Source organism: Syngnathoides biaculeatus, chromosome 15 (genome assembly GCF_019802595.1).
Source record: "Syngnathoides biaculeatus isolate LvHL_M chromosome 15, ASM1980259v1, whole genome shotgun sequence".
Lineage (NCBI taxonomy): Eukaryota > Metazoa > Chordata > Actinopteri > Syngnathiformes > Syngnathidae > Syngnathoides > Syngnathoides biaculeatus.
In genome coordinates, this window is record NC_084654.1 from 21,482,762 (window position 1) to 21,505,101 (window position 22,340).

Consider the following 22,340-nt stretch of genomic DNA (forward strand, 5'->3'; position numbering starts at 1 on the left):
ATCGTGTTTTTAATTGGTTACTGTAGGTTACTAAATTTAAAAAAATAGAGGCCCCGTAGCTCAGTGGTTAGAGCACTGGTTTGATAAACCAGGGGTTGTGGGTTCGTATCCCACTGGGGCCTCCACTCCCTGAGAAGGGTTGCGTCAGGAAGGGCATCCGGCGTAAAAATTGTGCCAAACATATGTGCGTTCATCTGAGATGACACGCTGTGGCGACCCCGAAAGGGACAAGCTGAAAGAAACTTTACTAAATTTAAAAAAATGCTTCACGATATGCTGCCTTCATATGCTATCTAAAATATTGCCACGAATTCAGTAATTGCGTGAACAAGGTAAAATAAACATTTTTATTCTATTCCTTATTGATAGCTTCAGTTTAATTCTTGCCCCCAGAATGTGTTTTTTTTTAATATTTTCTAGATTACGGGGTTAAGCGAATGCAGCATCGGATTCGGGTCAGGGAAAACGTAACATTTGTGCAGAAAAGACAATAATGACGAACACTAAACCATAACGACGTTTGAACACACACAATTATGATCGGGGGCAGTTCCCCAGACGCGATTATTACGATATATGAACATGTTTTAAAACCGCAGTTCAGCAGTCGCCTTCTCGCAAATGGTGGAGGCTGTCGCTATGGCAACAGGCGGGCTAAGCCGTCCTCCTCACTTGGCATCCAGTTTGGAGACCTCCACAGTACTGCGTCACGCCCCAGACTGGAATGGAGGACAAGGACAAGAAAGGAAATGTAAGTAGGCTTGGGCTTTTCTTTGTTCCGGACGCCGTGCAGGCCTGATTGTGGGGACGTTGTGAATGAGGGTGGCGGAGAAATGACTTGCTAAAAGGCAGCCCGACAGTTTCTGTCCGTCCCGCTGAGCCAACCATTGTCTCGCGCAGGAGGAGTACATCGGAGAGATAAAGGGCGGTCTGCGGCCTTCCATGAAGCTGGTCGTGATGGGGATCGTTGACAAGAAACCCAAAAGGTCAGACCGTGTTTGGGCCTTCGTCAGGGGCGGGCAAGTTGAAACATAAAAGCGTGCTCGCGGGAGGGGGTGAGTGGGACAAAATAATAATACGCCGAGTCCGTGCATGATTGAGGGGCAGCGCGTGTTTGGAAAGTTCGGTCATCTGATGCATTTGAGAGAATTGAATGTGCTTCCCTCAGATTTTGCGTGAATGAGAGTGTGGAGAAATGCCAGAAAAAGAAATGATTTGAGCGTGATGATGCATTGCAACATATGACCTTGCACATTTATTTCATTTTATTTTATTTTATCTTAGCTTACTATATTATTGTTATTAGTAGTAGTAGTAGTAGTAGTAGTAAATTCTTCATACCTTGCACATTTATTTATTTAATCTTAGCTTACTGTATTATTATTATTATTATTGTTATAATTAGTTGTAGTAAATTCCTCATACCTTGCACATTTATTTTTTTATCTTAGCTTCCTGTATTAATATTAGTGTTGTTATTATTATGACTAGTAGTAGTAAATTCCTCATACCTTGCACATTAATTTAATCTTAGCTTACTATATTATTATTATTATTCATATTAATATTATTATTAGTAGTAGTAAATTATTCATGTTGCACATTTATTTTATTTTATCTTAGCTTCCTGTATTATTATTATTATTACTAGTAGTAGTAGTAAATTCTTCATAACTTGCACATTTATTTCATTTGATCTCAGCACATTGTATTATTATTATTATCATCATTATTATTATTATTATTATAATTAGTAGTGGTAAATTCCTCATACCTTGCACATTTATTTTATTTTATCTTAGCTTACTATATTATTATTATTATTATTATTATTATTACTACTAGTAGTAGTAGTAAATTCTTCATACCTTGCACATTTATTTCATTTGATCTCAGCACATTGTATTATTATTATTATTATCATCATTATTATTATTATAATTAGTAGTGGTAAATTCCTCATACCTTGCACATTTATTTTATTTTATCTTATCTTACTGTATTATTATTATTACTAGTAGTATTAGTAAATTCTTCATACCTTGTACATTTATTTGTTTTATTTTATCTTAGCTTACTGAATTATTATTATTATTATTATGACTAGTAGTAGTAAATTCCTCATACCTTACACATTTATCTTATTTTATCTTAGCTTACTGTATTATTATTATTATTATGACTAATAGTAGTAAATTCCTCATACCTTGCACATTTATTTTATTTTATCTTAGCTTACTATATTATTATTATTATTATTACTAGTAGTAGTAGTAAATTCTTCATACCTTGCACATTTATTTCATTTGATCTCAGCACATTGTATTATTATTATTATTATCATCATTATTATTATTATTATTATAATTAGTAGTGGTAAATTCCTCATACTTTGCACATTTATTTTATTTTATCTTAGCTTACTGTATTATTACTAGTAATATTAGTAAATTCTTCATACCTTGTACATTTATTTGTTTAATTTTATCTTAGCTTACTGAATTATTATTATTATTATGACTAGTAGTAGTAAATTCCTCATACCTTACACATTTATTTATCTTATTTTATCTTAGCTTACTATTATTATTATTATTATGACTAACAGTAGTAAATTCCTCATACCTTGCACATTTATTTTATTTTATCTTAGCTTACTATATTATTATTATTACTAGTAGTAGTAGTAAATTCTTCATACCTTGCACATTTTATTTTATCTCAGCTTACTGTATTATCATTACTATTATTCTTATTATGACTAGTAGTAGTAAATTCTTGTTACCTTGCACATGTACTTATTTTATTTTTTTCATCTTAGCTTACTATATTATTATTATTATTATGACTAGTAGTAGTAAATTCCTCATACCTTACTGCATTTTTATTCTTATTATTATCATTATGAGTAGTAGGAGGAGTATGACTTAATCATTTTTTAAATTTTAAATAAATTAAATATTGAAGCAGTTTCCTTACACAATACATCTAATATTAATTTAATTCAAAATAATTTCAAGTATTTTTTGTATTTTTTAAATATCACCATTCATTCTATTTTTAATTATTTCAAAGTCATTTAAATCCAATTGAATAATATAGAAGATACTGTATATTTCAGTTAAATTTTGTATTTATTTTAATCAAAATGTATTTACATTTTATCTCCAAAAAATATTGGCAACTTTGGCAGGCAAATAAATTTCATTTAATTGAATGCTTGACTTTTGATTTTATTAGCATGACTATAAATTACTTGTATTTTTCAATCACAACTAATAATTCATTTTAGCACTATTATGATGAGGCAAATCATTTACATTTTGAAATATTTTAAAGTTTTCTATTTGATCTATTGATATTGAGTAATTGATATTAAAAACTGCAATTTCCAGACAGCAGGCAAATTAGTAACCAATATTTTCCATCAGTTTTTGTTTTTAAAGAGAAACGTCAAGGTCATTTTTTTTTTTTAACTTACTGACAGAATATGATTGCAAATTTTTTGCTTGGTCAAAAACTTTTCTTAACATTTGTCGTCGTTGAATTTGTGGAGTTTCGGCTTTTTGGTTTCGCACTTCCCAGGCACCGTAGTTTTATTTTTTTTTTATTTTATTTTATTTTTTTTTTGGTGCAGCATCGAGGTCGTGGTGTCCAGCGCGCCTCAGCAGAAGGACGCCGCCGAGGAGGAGGAGGAGCAACAGGACCAGGAGGCGGAGTCACAAGGCGACGTGGGTCTCCAGCTAAAGGTCAGCTTCACGGAAAAGGCCGTCCAACGCAACGCCCGCCTGGCGGGGAAGTGGGGTCCCGCCGAAAACACGCTCTCCTTCTTCCCCTTTGCGCCCGGGGAGCCTTTTAAGGTATTTGATTTGAATTTTTATTATTATTAATATCACACAATCAAATACAAATGTACAATTCACCCGATTCGTTGAAGTGCAGAATTTAACAGATTTCAAAAATTATTCTCTGTTGCTATCATTGTGGCTAACGCTCTCGTTACCGCTACCGTTAATCGTTTCGTTGTTATCGTTATTGTTGTGTATAACGTTGCTATCGATAACACTCTCATAATCGTCTCTCATCACTGTCGTCGTCGCTACTATCGCTACGCTATTGTCATATTATTGTTATCATCGATCACTAATTGTTATCACTTTCATCGCTGATGTTATCACTATCGTTAATCATTGCTATGCTTATCTATCACTATTGTTATTGCTGTTATCGCTATCAACGCTAATTTTAGCGCTATCATTGTAGTTACCTTGTTGCTACTGCTAAGCTTATCGCTATCATTATCGCGAGCAGTATTGGTATTATCGTCATTATCGTTCTCACTATCATTATAATTTTATCGATTATCACTATTGTTGTTGCTGTCATTTTTGCTCGCGTTACCGCTATTGTTATGCTAACTTTGTTGCTTTAATTATTGTTACTGCAGGTATTATTGCAATGTTTTTTTTATTATCATGCTCAATATCTTTATTACTAACATTGCTATCGTTAACCTCTCATAATCGTCTCTTATCACTATCGTCATCGCTAATGTTGATGCTATTATCGCTACACTATTGTCATATTATCGTTATTATCTATCACTAATTATTATCTCTTTCATCGTTGACGTCATCACTATCGTTAATCAATGGTATGCTTATCTATTATCGCTTTTGTTATCACTATCGTCATTGCTGTTGTTTTTGCTATCAACGCGACAGTTAGCGCTCTCATTATGGTTACCTTGTTGTTACTGCTAAGCTTATCGCTATCATTATCTTAAGGAATATTGGTATTATCGTCATTATGGTTCTCACTATCATTATAATTTTATCGATTATAACTATTGTTGTTGCTGTCGTTCTTGCTAGCATTACCGCTATTGTTATGCTAATGTTGTTGCTTTAATGATTGTTATTAAAGCAATACTTATTTTTTTAATTGTTATCATGCTCACTATCTTTATCGCTAACATGGCTATCGTTAATGCTACGGCTATCGTTATCCCGACCTTTCCGCTGTCATTGTCGCTATCGTTACGGCTAACGTAACTTTTTGTTTCCGCCTTTCTGACTAGATGGAGATCGTATGCGAGCACCAGCAGTTCCGCATCCTGGTGGACGGTCAGCCCCTGTGCGGCTTCACCCACCGCCTCCCGCAGCTCGCCAGCTTGACGGCGTTACGGGTTTTCGGGGACGTGCGACTCACCAAGGTGGCTTAACGCCACCGCGATGACGGCGGACGTCCGGAGACGGTGTATAGCGGGTTAAAAATAGATGATAAAAGATGTGCTTTGTCAAAAACAGTGTCACACTTTGGACGAGACAAAGTGCCTTCGCTAACACGCTAACTGAATGTAGCTAGCAGTTGTCAGTGTCTTAAAAACAAAACAAAAAAAAAATAAGATTGTGACTTGAAGCCAATTTTGGTCCAAATTGCAATATTTTTTTCCTCTGAGGATTTTGGAGCTCGCGCGAAAGAAGCGAGACCCGTCCTGTGGCGTTTTTATTTAGTAGTAGCTAGTGAATTTCTTTCAAGTCGTAGGGCTTAATCGTGATCGCGAAAACTTGCAATTAGTGCCGATAAAGTACTTATTTTAACGTGAATGTTGAACGTTTTTCGTGAAAATAGAAAATGGCTTTTTCCACATAAATCATCAATACAAAGTGTCGTTAACCCCCCCCTTCCCCCCCAATTAGCCATTAGTCCATTAGCGCAGTGGTTCTCATAGGGCTAAGGTTCTATTCCTAAAGACTCGAACTGTACAGTGGTGCCTAATGACAGAATGAAACGTAATAAAAAATAAACCCTTTTTGTCCCAATTCCATGGAGATTGTTCTGCTCATTCTCGTGTGTGCACTTTGGCCACCCGGGGGCAGTATAACGGTCACCTCACGCCAATTTCACACTTGCCTGCCCGGATGCGGCAGCCCATCATTTCAAAGTGCAGTGCAACCTCGGTTCTCGAACGCAATCCGTTCCAGAAGGGGTTTTTTTCGAGAACCGATTTGTTCGAAAACCGATATTTCCCACGTCTGCGTACAGAGGCCGCGTTATACGCAATAACAACGCGCGTCGGGGGGGGGGGGTCAGCTGGTCGGCCCACGTGCGATATGTCATTTTCGTTCGAAAACAGAAGCAAAAAAAAATCTCGCATTTTTCTTTCGAAAACCGATTTGTTTGAGAACGGAGACGTTTGAGAACCGAGTATTCACCGTACGAGTACGTGACTTTGAGAACTGTCACATTGTCTGTCTATATGCGTCGTGCTGCTGCACCGTTTGTGGTAAAACACCTGTTGCAGGTTAGAACGCAGTCTTCGTCACACACTAAGAAAGCGGAACTGGATTGGCTGGCTGTTCGGTTCTGACCTGAAGTGACCCTGCCTGGTGGCACAGACGGTGAATTTCAGACGGCGAATTGCAGCAACTATTGAAAATATGATCACATTACATTTCAAATTCAAATCCTGGTGGCACTTATTTACTTCCATAAGGCTGGTACTGTAAAGCTGCAATGGTACAGTCCTGTTAAACACTCTGTTATTGTACTATTGTGTATTCTTTTGAACTTAAGCCTTAAAAAGGTCACGCCCATTTCCTTTCAATGCTTATCAACAGTAACAAACGTGAATTTACTTCCCTTGAATAAAATCACCTTGCTTGATATTTGCTCTTTTTTTTACGACGGCACGAGCGATGGCGGTGATTCATCGTCGCTTCCAAAGTCCGGACCGGGCTTGCGAGGGATGGGAGCGCCGACGGGCTTGTCCCGACTCGCGGCTCCTTTTTTTTTTTTTTTTTTTCATGCTTTCTCATCAACAAACACAAAGTGGGGAATTTGCAGTCACAAAATATTGAATTGAATTTATTCTTGGAAAATTTCTAATTAATAATTAATTAATTAATAATTTGTAATTTTTTTACTTTAAATTTCTAAAGTCGTTCTATTCTTTAAATATGCTTGTTTGGAATATTTGGAATTTTTTTTTTTTTTTTTTTTTTTTTAGTGTTGGGACTTTTTCCCTTCATAAGATTTTAAACTTATTCTTTTGAAATTGCAAATTTTATTGTAGTAATATTTAGACCATATTATTATCATTTTCACTTCATTCTTGTAAAAAAAAAAAGCAATATTGCTTTGCAATATTTTGACCTTATGCTGGTTAAACACCAAATTTCCCAATATTATTCTATGACTTTTATTTTTGCCAAATTGTCTAAAATATATTTCCTTCACAATCCTGACACTTTTTATTTTATTTTTCATTTTTTTACTTTTAGCATTGCCCTCAAAATATTTTGCATCACACTGGAACGATGAATCCCGATAGAATATTAAATTTAATCTTAAAAACACACACACAAAATGCATCGAATATGCTTTTTGTAAACAAATAAAAGGCGTTGAAGCATCCAAAGGGCTAAGCAACATTCGTGACCCCCCCCCCCCCCCCCCACGGCTACATGCCTACGAGTGACATGCGGCGCTACGTGTGCTCCCGGATAGCGTCGATCCAGTCCATCTTCTCGCGGTGGCTGGGCGCCTGGATGAAGTAGTGCGTGTCCGACTGGGTGATGATCTTGAACAGGTTCCCTTGGATGTTGCCCTTCACGCCTGGGGAGGGAAGCCGGGAGACGAAACATTAGGTACACCTTAGCAAAGCTAAAAATGTTACCAAAATGTCACAAATATTGTTTTCTGCACCATAAACACAGTTTTGCTACTACTTTGACCCACTTAATCGCTCTTTCACTTCAGATGATATTTCGCAGAAAATTAATGGGCTTCAAAGGCTACCCCGAGGAACGCCATCCAAAAATGGAGTGGACAAAAGTATTGGGACACATGCTGATTATTAAAAAAAATAAATTCATAAAAATGAATTGAAGTCAGCATTATATGGAGAGCTGTTGCTAAAATTATGACTCAGCATGATCATGTCCATCCATCCAATTTCTTAGCCGCTTATCCTCACGGGGGTCGCGGGGAGTGCTGGAGCCTATCCCAGCTGTCAACGGGCAGGAGGCGGGGTTACACCCTGAACTGGTCGCCAGCCAATCGCACGGCACATCGAGACAAACAGCCGCACTCACAACAGCCGGGATAGGCACTCCCCGCGACCCTTGTGAGGATAAGCAGCAACGTAAATGGATGGACGAATGGATGCAGCTATAGAAAGTTCCAAAAAGGACAAGTTCAACATTAAGTTGAAACTCATCGAACCTCAAACACCTCCCTGAGGGACGCCACTCTTGCAAAAGACGTTGAAAAGAGTCTGTAATTAATTGATTCATAAAGGCGTGTGTCAATACGTCCAAGCTATGACGATTATCGAGACCCACCGGAGGGAACGCCGTTATCGTCCAGCGAGGACACCAGCGAGCCTCGCAGCGGGAATCCTCCGACGGGAATGATGTCATCCTGAAACCAGACAGGAAGTGGGTGACGCGTCTACGTTACGAAGCATGAAGTGACACGCAAGGTTGCCCTCCGCACCTTGGCGGGGTCGTAGTAGTGGAGGAAGGAGGGCTCAGACCGCAGCACGAAGAGTCGGATCTTCCAGTTCTTCCTCCTGTGGCCCTGATGGGAAGGACGCGTTCATTTAAGACGGGGTGAAAACGCTCCCCCCCCCCCCCCCAAAAAAAAAAAAAAAAAATGATTTTGTCTACTTGTTTGAGCAGGTAGCCTCTTTTGATCACGTGGCCGCTCAGCTCCACCGCGGACAGCGTGGTCTCGGCCTTCACGCAGCCGCGCTTCTTCAGGCCGTCCGACTGGAAATATAACAAAAAAAATAAGCCAGCGGAAAAGACAGGACAATGTTCGATTTCCTCGGTTCATATGCATGGCGTCGTTTTGGAGGGATGATTTACTGAGGGCTATCTATCCATCCATCCATCCATCTATCTATCAATCTATCCATCTACGCTCGGCCACTCACAAAGCCGTAAAGCGCGGTGGAGTCGTCCACGAAGAGCTCGCCGAGGCCGGCGGTGCGCAGCGCCTCGGCGCTCCGCAGGCCCACGGTGCGGAGGAAGCCCTCTTCCAGCAGGGCCGACGCCAGCGTCGCGGCCTCGGCTCGGGTCAGAGCCAGCTGCGTGAACACCAGCCAGTCCACCACGGCGGAGCCTGTGCGGGAAAACGTGACGCCGTTGAAATGATCAAAGAGTCACGCTACTTGACCGAAATTTTATTCCATAAAGCGTTAGCGTGTATGGCCTGAGCAACTTGAAATGAAAATTAATAAGAAGTCTTTAAACCATGGGTGTCAAACTCTAGGCCCGGGGGCCGGATCCGGCCCGCCACATGATTTTATGTGGCCCGCAAAGAATCAAGCAATTTTGACTGAGGTTACTTTAAAGGCTCTACCTTAGGGTGGAAATAAAATGATCAGATTACTTTAAAATGTGCGTACATAAAAACTGCGCTATTTCAAGGGGCCTACATGTGAGAATACTTTGAAGAGACTACTGTACATGTCGGAATCGGGTTGTTTCCCGCTACTTCAATCGTCTATGCTGCATTTGCAAGGGTCTGTATGGAAGAAGTATGTCAGGATTGCAGTTGGGTGTGACCTGAGAAGCAGTTGCTGTACATGCGTCCTTGCTCCACGTGGTTGCTCATGCTGATGCCGCTGTGAACGTCGTACATGGCCTCCAGCACTTTGCTAACACACCGCAACAAGACAACATCACACATATGGTCATGTTTGGTTCTTACACAACCAAAACGGAGCATGTCGGGTACTATTTTCAAACATTTAACACATTAGAATACAGAACCATAAATCCCAGCCTACAGAGCACACCTGGTTTCAAGCCTCACCGAGTACATTTGTAAAGGAAATACCATTTGGTACACACATGCGCCGCAGCTGTATAAAAGCTGCAAGTGGCCACATTGAAACACGACTATATTTACAAAGACGGTACACAGAAAGAGTTTAACGCTATCGCTAAAGCTAGTGCTAACACTAGCGCCGCGCTAACAGGGAGAGTTAAAATAAAACTTACTGGTAAATATCACTGAGACACACCAGTAACACAGCAGCAACACGCTAGCACTAACGCTAGCGCCGCGCTAAAGCTAGTGCTAACACTAGCACCCCGCTAGCGCTAACGCTAACAGGGCCGGTTAAAATAAAACTTACCAGTAAATATCATAGAGACACGCCAGTAATACAGCAGCAACACGCAAGCACAGCACTAATGCGAGCACTAGCGCTGCGCTAAAACTAACAGGGCCGGTTAAAATAAAACTTACCGGTAAATATCACTGAGACACGCCATGATACACAACATGCTAGCACAGCGCCAACGCTATTGCTAGCGCTAACAGGGCCGGTAAAAATCACTTCCTCGACACTTATATTCCACCGGTCTCATGCTTACTTTTTCCGCTCGAGAGCCCCCTGTGGCTGTTGGTAAAAAAATGCACGAATTAGCCGCATCACCGCATAAACCGCAGGGTTGAAAGCGTGTGAAAAAAAAAATCGCGGCTTGTGGGCCGGACATGACGGTACTTGGCCATGAAATCTGATTCTGGTTCTGGTTCTGATTCTAAATCATCCTGCCTTAGGAGTATAAAGACGTTCACCTCAGGTTGATGTTGTGCGGTTGTGAGCCGAGGGAGGTGGACGGGCTGACCCCCGGCGACCCGTCCCCGTCAGCGCCCGCTCCGGCGCCGTCGCCCAGTCGCTCCGCCGCCGCCGCGATGTCGCCGGCCCACTCGTCTCGTTCCTCCCGGGAACACGCCTCCAGGAAGTGATCCGCGCAGGTCTTGGTCTGAAGGCGGAAGACCAGCTGGCGAGCCAACGCGGGCGAGTCGTTCGGAAAGCGAGAAAAACGATGAACATGAGAACAGCACTTGACACGTCGTCATATTTAAAGGGCATTTGTGTAAAAATATTTCAACGGTAAAAAAATCAGATATGTAAAAGTCTCAAGAGCTCAAGAATCCGTAATGTCATTTTGATATGAAGCAAGACATGCTAACACAGAAGAATATGAGTCATAAGACTCTCACTCAGAATGTGGAAATATTTCCCGTGAAGATGAAAGGTGAGCTCATGATCATAAACAGTAATGAAAAAAAAAAAAAAAAAAAAAACAATGAGATCATCATAATGACCTCAAGTCGAGACGCTGACTCAGCATCCAGTCAGCTGGCTCGATTATCAAGCACCAGGAAGTTAATGTATGAATTACAGGCATAATATTTGGCTCTTTGCCAATACTTTGTCTCTTAGTTACTGTACAACTTTGCAACAGAGAGAAAAATGGGCACATTTTTTAAGATTTTTTTTTTTTAAATGTGAGACTAACTGCTGCCATCTTTTTATGTTGGAATGTTTTAATTTAATTTAATTTAAAAAAGAAAGAAAGAAAATTCACAAATTGAAAAGGGCAAAACATCGCACGATTAGTCGGTGAGGTCCTTCTTATGATATCACGTCGTATTGATTTAAAGAAAAAGAAGAAAATAAATATCAAGTCGGACATTATCTTAAAGGCTCTGTCCAGTGCTTTTCACATATAGGAATAATTTCATCAATCATAACAGCGGCGCGGGGGCAAACGAACGCGCAGTTTCCAAGGCGGAAGACTCACGGGTCGATTTTCGTACTCCAGGAAGGGGCAAGTAATGACGCAGCCCTTGAGCATGATTTTCCCCCGCTGGCACGAGTCTCTTTTGCCGCTTTCGTACTTGTAGTAGACGAGCTTGTCGGGCGTCAGCACGAACCAGCGCGCCTTCCAGTTGTGAACCAGATGACCCTGGTGGAAAAAAAACCACACACACACCAGTCGCAGGGAGGCCGTTTCCCCCCACCGTGGCAAGTGCCCAATTGGGCGTTCGACTACCAACCCTTTTGACCAGGAAGCCCTCTCGCAGGATCGGAACTTGTTGCTGTGGATCCATTGCGCCCGTGCGTGTCCCTGCTTGCTTCGCTCTAGAATCAACATGCACACGCGCTCGCTATATACACGCAGGTGGGCGGGCGTGGAACACGCCCATGCGCGCTACACGCTCACCTGCTGAGCGGATTTGTCTTGTCAAGCCTGAACGTCACAAGAAAGATTACCGGGGGGGGATAATGTGAATCGTTTCACATAATAATGTGAAAAGGTTTCACATTATTATGTGAATCGTTTCACATAATAATGTGAAAAGGTTTCACATTATTATGTGAAAAGGTTTCACATAGTAATGTGAAATGTGACTTTTTTGGGGGGGGGGTGTGGCAGTAATACGCTTCTGTACCTGTAAAGGGATTTTAATCTTAATTCTACCCCCCCCAAAAAAAAGGGAACTGTTTTTTTTCCCACCTTTTTATTTACTAGATGTAAAAGGGTAAAATTATGCTGAGCAGGTAAAAAAAAAATGATGGGAATAATATATATATATATATATATAAATTACTGGCTATATATATATTACTATATATATATATATATTATATATATATAGTAATATATATATATATAACCTCCTGTCAGCTTCAGATAATTCTGTAGGTGACAAAGTGGACATGTTTCAAAAACGTAAAAATAATTTTAAACAACAATAAAAAACCTTGCAAAATATTGGAATATGAGTTTGCTGTTTTGAAATGCTGCCTTGCGATTGGCTGGCAACCATTTCAGGGTGTACCCCGTTTCCTGCTCAAAGATAGCTGTGTGCCCTTGTGAGGATAAGCGGCTCAGACAATGAATAGATGGATAGATGGATGTTTTGAAATGATAACTATATAATGATGAATATATAAATATACTACTCTACTAGCACGCGTACTCTTACTGCAGTTCCTACATAATAGTGCAGTACCTTGAAATTAAAACAAAATTACTATATATATATATATACATACGGAAGATAGCATAACATGTTTTCAAAATTAAAACAACAATAAAATAAATAGAAATGTAAAGAAAATAAAATGTCCGCCTGATGGGGAATAAAAAAGTAAAAGCAATAAAAACTGTCAAATCAAAAGTAACATAGCATCGTAATATTGTGAAGGAGATACCCGTTCGAGCCTGGCCCCCTTGCAAAAAAATATGAAAAAAATGTAAGTAATACTACACTATATATTGTACTGTAATTTATAAGATCAAAAATAAAAGTTGCCCCCACCAAGATGCACGCCGAATTGACACGTCCTTTAGTGTGCAGATTGAAAACGCAGTTGCGGAAGAGTCCATTTGATTGGCTGTTGAGGCGAGAGGGATTTGCCCTTGTCCATTCACAGACGCCGTTGTCCGGAAACAGTCAGCCTGCTGGAGAGCACTCTACATGATCCGACTTCCGCCTTTATTGGCGCCAGTATTCGGTTAGCAGCCTTCACAACTTGTTTTATTATTATTATTTTATTGGGGGAAAAAAATATATTGCTGTTTCGCTTTTGTTTCTCCCTCGCGTTACCCTCTGTACGAAAACACAGCGCAACGCGAGTTTGTTCGTTTGCTTCCTTAGTAGACCGTACAAAGAGGCTAGCATGGAGTTCAACGAGACCTTCCTCATCGAACGCGACGGGGACGGTCCCGAGCTGCTCGACCAGGACCAGGAGCCCGTGCGGTTGGCGACCCTTCACTGCAAGGAGTGCAACGCGGTCCTGACGGACTCCCTGTCCGTGTGCGGGGAATTCACGAGGCTGGACTCCGTCATGTGCCTCAGTAAGAACCCGCGTTATCATATCATATCATATGGGTCCCCGGCCTATACGTCATAATAATTTAATTTTTGCTTGTTTAGAAGTAACCAGTGACGTGGTAGTGAGTCGTGAAATGGAGTGTGGGGAAAAAGTACTGGCTAACTGGTGAGTGAGTGCCAATTCATTTTCTTAGCTGCTTATCCTCACAAGGGTCGCAGGGCGTGCTGGAGCCTATCCCAGCTGTCAACGGACACCCTGAACTGGTCGCAGGGCACGTCGAGACAAACACTCACAATCACACCTTTGGGCAATTTAGGGTGTCCAATTAATGTTGCTTGTTTTTGAGATGTGGGATGAAACGGGAGTACCCGGAGAAAACCCACGCAGGCACGGGGAGAACATGCGAACTCCACACAGGCGGGGTCCGGGATTGAACCTGGGACCTCGGAACTGTGAGGCCAACGCTTTCCAGTTGCTCCACTGGAAATGACACATAGCTTTAATATCCGAACAGAGCCATGTCTGAAGTAAAAACGGGGTGTGCACACTTATGCAACCACATTATCTCCACTCTCATTTCATCTTTTATCTTCAATTTGAAGCTACAGGTTATAGGTCAAACTAATCTTTGTGAAATTGTTTTATATTACAAGAACCTTGCATGAGAACGGCGGCGTGTTGACTTTTTAAAAAAATGGATTCCAGCATCTTCAGCGGCCTGACGTGCGGCCAGTGTCGCTGCGCGTTGGGCAAAGTCCTGCACGCGGCGCCGCCGCACTTGGACGCGGCGCGCTCCCTCTTCCTCCTGCACAAGGCGCACGTCACGTGGTCAGTAACCGCGCCGACGCGTCGGCTCGCCCCGCGGGCGTAACGGCTAAGACGGCGGCGCCCTGTTTTCAGTTACGTGCTGGGCGGCGTCTCCGCGGTGGAAGCGTCCGCCGTGTCGTTTCGGATCGAGCCGCTCGTGGAAACCATCAGCGAGGTAAAAAAAAAAAAAAAAAAATATGTCATCCGCGGAGAGTCTCATTCGTAGGTTGCAAGGCAAACTTTGGTGCTCACTTTTTATGTAATTTTTTTTTTTATGTCATGCATAAATGAATTTAAATTTTGAATTGAATGAATGAATTTAAAATTTATGAATAACCAAATGATTCAATGAATATATTTGGTGTGTGTATACACTAAATGGAAACAATTATGTATTTCGGTAGAAATTAAAAAAAAAGTACAAAAAAATATATGTATGGTTAATATAAAAGTTTGTTGCTTATGTTTATTTTTGTATGATAAATTGAAAAAAAGAAAAAAAAACTCCATTAAACTACTGCTTTTGTTCACAAATAATTGTCCTAAAAATCTTACAGTAAATCAATTTACCAAAGAACTATATGAACAAATGTAAATATGTGAACGTGGTTATTTTACTGCTATTTGTTTTATTATCATTCATAAATGAGATATTTAAATTTTATAAATAACAAAATGATTAATATATTTGGTAGATATACACTAAAAGGAAACAATTACGTAATTTGGTTAAAAAAGTATTAAAATATATATATGTGTGTGTGTGTTCATTGTTGGTTATGTTTATTTTTGTATGATAAATGAAAAAAGAAAAAATGCCATTAAATTACTGCTTTTGTTCATAATTATGTAATAAAAATCTTACAGTAAATCTGCCAAAGAACTATACGAACAAATGTAAATATGTGAAAGTGGTTTTATATATATATATATTTTTTTTAATATATATATATACACACATTTGTTTATTAGCAAGAAATTAAATTGTTTAATAAAATAAGTTTTAATTCTCTGTACAACTTAATTTTCTTGTATCATTTACAATAAATTCACAAATGTAATTTAGTAAAAATTGAAATGTATATAGAACAAGATTTTTTTTATAATAAATGAAAACTAAATATACCTTTTTAAAATGTTTTTTTAACAGTTTTTTTTCTTCTAGTAACATTTTTTTAAATGTATTTGTAAAAGTTTACATTTTTTACATTACATTTTTGACGTGTTTAATAGATGTAAAAAAATTTACAATGTTTAAGAAATGTTCTTAATTTATATTACACTCACTTTATTACATAAAAACTTGTATATGTGAAAATATTTGTACTTTTTTTTTTATATATTTACATTGATACACACACACACATATATTTATATATATATATATGATATTTTAATGCTCTTGTTGGATTGCAGACGAAGCGCCAATTTGAAACGCTCTTTGAACACACGAAAATCAGCTTCGCCGACAGCAGCGAGCGGGACGAGTGATGCCTCCGTGTATTGTAATAAATGTTATTACCATATTTTGTGCGATGATGATGTGTTTTGTTGGCTGTTTGTTTTTCCCCATTAAAATCGCTCCAAACTACTCGTTTGTCGACTCCCGCTGTAGATTGCGCCGCTTTTTTTCACCTCGGTTTACGCACGGCTGTTATAAAAAGTCGACACACCCCTGTTCAAACACCACATTGAAATGCACGGTACAGGTCAGAGGTCACATTAACACACACACACTCCTCAGGGCTCGTCATTGGCACCATGCTGCATTTTATTATCCTCATTATGATATTGCTGAGTTTGAGAAATACATTTTTTTTCTTTTCTTGGTCATACAAAAGCACTGAATAACAATAATAAGCATGCCCGTTTTCCTCCTCTTAGCTGCGGAGTGCATAGTTTGTACACGTCGGGGAAAAGCGACGACATGCTCGCTACCGTCTCAAATTCCCCCGCACACGGGGTCAAACTCGCGGATTATTGCATGCATTACAATCGCGTGTGTGGGGAATAATAATTAAAAAAAATAAATCATGCATCATTTTTTTTGTTTTTGTAATAATAATAAGTAGTCGTACATACATCAACGCGGGATAGTTGTTGACAGTGCAAGGCAGAAAGTGCTTGGAAAACACGTTTGGATTTTTTTTTTTTTTAAGCATAATAGTATTAAAAAAATGCTACAGGTATTGTACAGTTAAGTAGATTTTTGTCTATTGAACCCACACACACACAAACAAAAACAATTAACCCTCCTGTTACCTTGCGGGTCAAATTCACCCCGTTTAAATGTTGAATAGATATATTTGAAAAGACTTGAAAATTATTTTTTTAGATATGAAATATGTTAATGTTTAGCACAACCGTTTCTGACACTGGCTAACAAAGCAAGTTAAAGAATTACGATTGAAAAGTGTAAAGTAGTTTCTTGGAACGACAACAGCATAATTTTTGGGGTAATAAATCAGACCTGACAGGATAAATGTTAAAAGAAATATAAAATAAGCGTATGAAATATTTTATGATTTTCTCTGTAACATTTTGTATCATTAAGTAGGCTGGACATGAGATTCTGGAGGAACCGGATCAAATTGACCCATTTGCAATTCTTTAGAACTAATATTAAAAAAAAAAAAAAAAAATTGCTTTTTGGTATGAAAATGAAATCTGAAGTGAAATGATCACCGTTTATTGGTATACTGTAATTACCGGCCTACAGCCGCGACTTTTTTCACATGCTTTCAACCCTGCGGTGATGCGGCGCTAGCATTAGCGCACCTGGTTAAAAGGCTCTGTACACGGAAAGAGTTTAACGCTAGTGCTGTGCTAACGCTAGCCCGCTACACAGAAAGAGTTTAACTAACTCTAGTGCCGCACTAACGTTAGCACCGTGCCAACGCTAGCGCCGCATTAACACTAGCACCGCACTAACGCTAGCCCGCTACACAGAAAGAGTTTAACTAACGCTAGTGCTGTGCTAATGTTAGCACCGCGCTAACACTAGTGCCACATTAACACTAGCACTGCACGAGCGCCAGCGCGGTGATAGTCTTAAACTCTTTCTGTGTACCGAGCATTGTAACCAGGTGCGCATTGCAGGCCGGGAACTGCGGTATTCCCCCCCCCCCCCCGACACCGACGCCCCCGGGTCAACTTGACCCGAACGATGTTGCTGTTCCTGAGAAACGTAGCGAAACAGGAGGGTTAGATTCCTTGACAATAAAATCGAAAAACAAAAACGCTGCAGGAGGCAGCTAAACAACCCCCCCCCCCTCCAAATCATGCATTTATTGCTGCTAAATTCTAAATAATCCCGTACAATTTTCTGGATTACACGTATGTACAACAGCGCCACCGAAGGGGCTTGCAAATCCGACGGGAAAACAGTTCAAATCCCGTTCAGCTTCATTTGCTGCACGAGCGCGTTCGTTAAAAATACTGCTTAAATCATGCATCCAAAAGTGTCACTTTAGTTATTATTATTATTATTTTTTTTTTTAAGGGAGATTATTCATCTAGGTGTGCCGTGTTCAAGCAGGCAATCATGCAGTACACGACGAGTACACTTGAAGTCGGGTATGAGCGTCTAAACGTGGTAAGAAGTAGATGAGACTATACAACTCTCGAATGGAAGACGTCGGTGATTTTGTTGCTTTTCAAACAACGTTGTCACTTGTTTTGTTTTTCATTTTTCCACAATAATATACAACACACAGCATCCGTCAACAAGGTGACAAGTTTTGATTGCGATATTGCACGGCGCCCGCTCGATCAAAGTCCTTTTGTTGTACGCGACGGAATAAGGAGGACGACGTTCCGGCATATTTCATTGCATCTGTGATGCTAAAATGACGACCGTAATTTCCGGCCTACGAGCCGCGACTTTTTTTCCACACGCTTTCGACCCTGCGGCTAATTTGTGCATTTCCCCCCCCCCCCCGAATGGCCACAAGGGGCCCTCAAGGGGAAAAGGTACGAATGAGACCGGTGGAATATATGAGCCGAGGAAGTGACTTTTACCCATATGTTTTTTTTTTTTTTTTTTTTTACCGGCCCTGTTAGCGGTGTGCTAGCATTTTGCTGCTGCAGTACTGCCGTGTCTCAGTGATTTTTACCAGGATGTTTTTTTTTTAACCGGCCCTGTTACCGCTAGCGTGTTGCTACTGTGTTACTGCCGCATCTCAGTGATTTGGGTATGCTTTTTTTTTTTTAACCGGCCCTGTTAGCACTAGCATTAGCGCCGCTCTAGTGTTAGCACCGCACCAGCATTAGCATGTTGCTACTGTGATACTGCCGCGTCTCAGTGATTTAGGTATTGTTTTTTTTATTAAGCGACCCTGTTAGCACTGCGCTAGCATGTTGCTGGTGTGTTACTGGCGTGTCTCAGTGATTTTTACAAGTATGTTTTTTTTTTTTTTTTTTTTAAACCGGCCCTGTTAGCGCTAGTGTTAGCATGTCGCTATTGTGTTACTGCCACGTCTCAGTGTTTTAGGTATGTTGTTTCTTTTTTTTTAACCGGCCCTGTTCGTCCTACTGTGTTGTTGCTATGTTAAGCTAAGCTAAGGTACGAAAACTTTGTATACCGTGTACTGGGTGAGGCTTATAAATCAGGTCCGCTCCGCAGGCCGGAAATTACGGTACTCATATTCATACGCGTCGCTCTCGTTTATTAACCTAATATCACTATGATAAAACAAATTCAAGCAAATTATTTCATTGATACCAAAAGATTTTCATGTGTGCCAAAATTAGAACAGAATCTTTTTATGACACAAAATAATTTTTCTCCTATACCACGGGTGTCAAACTTGAGGTCCAGGGGCCGGATCTGGCCCGCCACGGGATTTTACGTGGCCCGCGAAGGCAGCTCGTTTGTGTCAATTTACATGATTCTTGTGAGGATTTTTACAAAAAAATTTGGAATGGTCATGTATCATAAATAATATTGTATTTTTGTGTTACCAAACATGAAGAATAGTTGAAAAAGAGTCCAAAACGAGTTAATAAATTTCATAAATATGATGGTTTCGGAAACCGTAACTACAATGAGCCCCGTGACAAAAATGAGTTTGACACCCCTGTCCTATATGAATACTCAAATTGGTAAAAAATAAGATAAAAACATTTCACTTAATATTAAAATTAGCACAGTATGTGCAAGCACAACAAAATAGTTTTATTCATTACGCTTTAATTATATTAGTATAATATATCAAATAAATTTGGCAACATGTGCTTTAAATTCTAGATTTAATGATCATGACAAAGTAATTTGACCTTTTTGTATCACAAACATTTTTACCATTTATAGCGCTCAAATTATTAAAAAAATGAAAATTAGCATAATAAATACAGCAAAATGTATACGACACCAAAAGTTGATTACCATTTTTTTTAACTCTACTGAACTTGGTATAGCAAATTAAAATGTACTTAATTCATGATCATATTTTAATAATAACATTGATAATATTGAATTCGATATTTTAAAGTATTTAACTGCTTATTTTAAAAGGGAACACGGACATCTTGGGGATCCTATTTTTGTGCCCTTATTTCGAAAGATTTAAAAAAAAAAAAATCATATGATTTCTCTCACAACACACGCATAGCCCGCCAAAAAAAAAATCATATTTTAAAGCGGTTTTGAAAATAAATTTATACATGTATGTACAGTACGTAACCATCTCCAAATCAACTAAAAGATGCGCTACGATTTGGCTTCCCGTTCGTCTCGTGTTGGCTTTGAGGTAGCAAAAAAAAGATGCGGAAAATCACGCTTGCTACAGTTTCACGTGTCTTACACCGTGTGCTGTGGGGGTTATTATTCATATTCATATTTTTTGGGCCAATGTGGAGTCAGAGCAATATTCATCTGCAATGAAAGAGGTTCCTTTACTCTCTTCACATTTGCACTTGACTTTAAAACTGGCGTAAATCGATCAATTCCAAGCACGTTTGGTCGTTTTAGAACCTGGACAGTCGTTTTCCCAAGAGGATGTTGAAGGAGTCTTGGACCCCCATCGGGTGCTTTCCGGAAGATTCTTCTTCTTCTTCTTCATCGCAGCTGCAGCTGAACGTGGTTGTTCGGAAACTCGGCGGTCCAGGTCGAGTTCCTCCGGTGTCGATCAGTTGCGCTTCCCGAAGGATCCATCCTGTAATTTGACAACATTATTATTATTATACATCCATCCATTTTCTTAGCCGCTTATTCTCACAAGGGTGGCAGGAGTGCTGGAGTTTACGGGGGGTACACACTGAACGATTAATAGCTCGATCAATCAATAGTGTAGAAACCATTTAGTCGTAATCATCCATTTGTTACCGTCTGACAGTTGTGCATTTTTAAAGATTTTATTTGATATAGAAAATTAGTGCGAGGATAAAAGTAAACCGCACAACATACATAATACATGAGTTATTACAAGCATATGACTAGAACCTGAAAAACAAAATATAGAAACATTGATTTTAAAGTACCAGCAGTTCTGAGTAAAAAATGTCATTAAAAATATTTTAAACATATACACATACAAATAAAACATTGTTTAAATAAATACAAAATGTTTTTTTTTAAATAAACTCTCTGAAGCTCCAAAAACATTAAAAACAATTAAAAAAAATGCAATAAAAACAAAAACAATGAAACAGAATATTTTAAATTTGTCGTTATGTGAAGCAAATCAAGACGGGCAAGAAAAATATGCATGACAAAAATCTAATTAAATACATATCATTTAATAGAATAAATTCGATCATGATAGAATATCCACCCATTTTCTTTGCCGCTCATCCTCACCCTGAACGATTAATAGATCGATCAATCAAGAGTATAGAAAACATTTAATCATCAATTTGTTACCGTCTGACAGTCGTGCATTTTTAAATATTTTATTTGATATTCAAAATTGACCTAATTTAGCACGAGACAAATATTAAGCTCATTTGACGAAAGCTATTTGATGCTTTAGCCCGGCACTTTGCTGCGTCAGAGCATTTCTAAGCAACAGAAAAGTACAGTAAATTGTTTGAAATAGATTTAAAAGGCAGCAGTCTGAGAATCTGACCTTGGACTGGTCCTGGTCCTGGTGATGAGGACGCCGCGGAGATGTTGGGAAGCTTAACAATGGCCGGACCACTTCTTCGTATTTTACGGTGACACCAGCGGCGTCCGCGGGCCACCGCTCACTTCCCCCACAAAAACATGTCGAGAAGACATCACCGCAGCTGGAAAGCGTTCGCCTAGCATGTGGGAGGTAAGGGAAAGGGACACAAAAAAACAGAACAAAAAAAAAAAAAATAATAATAAGTGCGCCCGCCTTTTGCCTCTCGGCGTCCAGACGAGCGAGTTAGTAGCTACGCCATTTTGAGTCGTCCCTGGCGCATAGAGAGGGGAAGCGCGACGATTGGCTGATGTGTAGTGTCGATCAAAATGGAAAATGGTTCCGCCCCGGAAGTTATCAGAGAACGGAAGTATAATACCGTCCGTCAAAATAGTACAAAAGGAACACTTATTATAATATTACTACTACTAATTATAATTAATAATAAACGTCACTCAAAAAATAATTTCCATTGCAAAACAGTTCATCTTGATATACGACAAGCGGTATTCAGAATTATGCTCCGTTCCATTCTTAGTCAGTGGTTAGAATTTTCGAATTTATTGGCCACATAATTTAAATAAATTGTCATACATATGATTTTTAAAAACGTTTGCATTTATATAGTTACTTACCCAGTGATATTTCCGCTAAAGGTTGGCGAAAATTAGCGAATCAAATGTTGAAACTGTGCCTAACGTTGACTTGAACGCCGTCACTCGCATGGATTATTTTCAAAACATTTTCAAACCTTTATTTAGCGCCAGTATATTGAT

The 22,340-nt window shown here is 39.3% G+C and overlaps 3 protein-coding genes, 1 long non-coding RNA gene and 1 other non-coding gene across 5 annotated transcripts; 3 read left to right on the forward strand and 2 right to left on the reverse strand.

Annotated features, from left to right (window-relative positions):
* The first annotated feature begins 49 nt into the window (after positions 1-49).
* On the forward strand, positions 50-122 carry trnai-gau (transfer RNA isoleucine (anticodon GAU)). The gene has a single exon. It is a non-coding gene; the product is annotated as a tRNA-Ile (tRNA).
* Positions 123-614: 492 nt separating this feature from the next.
* si:ch211-10a23.2 (Galectin-related protein A-like) lies at positions 615-6,679 on the forward strand. The gene is made up of 4 exons (XM_061844887.1): positions 615-751; positions 901-986; positions 3,638-3,860; positions 5,081-6,679. Exons 1-4 carry the CDS (start codon positions 725-727, stop codon positions 5,222-5,224), a joined length of 480 nt encoding a protein of 159 aa, XP_061700871.1. The 5' UTR covers positions 615-724; the 3' UTR covers positions 5,225-6,679.
* A 782-nt stretch (positions 6,680-7,461) lies between these two features.
* plek2 (pleckstrin 2) lies at positions 7,462-13,237 on the reverse strand. The gene is made up of 11 exons (XM_061844123.1): positions 13,138-13,237; positions 12,036-12,062; positions 11,869-11,953; positions 11,613-11,777; positions 10,600-10,805; positions 9,579-9,670; positions 8,945-9,132; positions 8,676-8,777; positions 8,503-8,586; positions 8,349-8,427; positions 7,462-7,620 (listed from the first exon to the last, which is right to left on the reverse strand). Exons 1-11 carry the CDS (start codon positions 13,203-13,205, stop codon positions 7,493-7,495), a joined length of 1,224 nt encoding a protein of 407 aa, XP_061700107.1. The 5' UTR covers positions 13,206-13,237; the 3' UTR covers positions 7,462-7,492.
* oip5 (opa interacting protein 5) lies at positions 13,232-17,081 on the forward strand. The gene is made up of 6 exons (XM_061844124.1): positions 13,232-13,333; positions 13,477-13,676; positions 13,756-13,819; positions 14,360-14,482; positions 14,555-14,636; positions 15,878-17,081. Exons 2-6 carry the CDS (start codon positions 13,499-13,501, stop codon positions 15,950-15,952), a joined length of 522 nt encoding a protein of 173 aa, XP_061700108.1. The 5' UTR covers positions 13,232-13,333; positions 13,477-13,498; the 3' UTR covers positions 15,953-17,081.
* On the reverse strand, positions 16,209-21,855 carry LOC133513381 (uncharacterized). The gene is made up of 2 exons (XR_009798479.1): positions 21,529-21,855; positions 16,209-20,616 (listed from the first exon to the last, which is right to left on the reverse strand). It is a non-coding gene; the product is annotated as an uncharacterized LOC133513381 (long non-coding RNA).
* Positions 21,856-22,340: the final 485 nt, after the last annotated feature.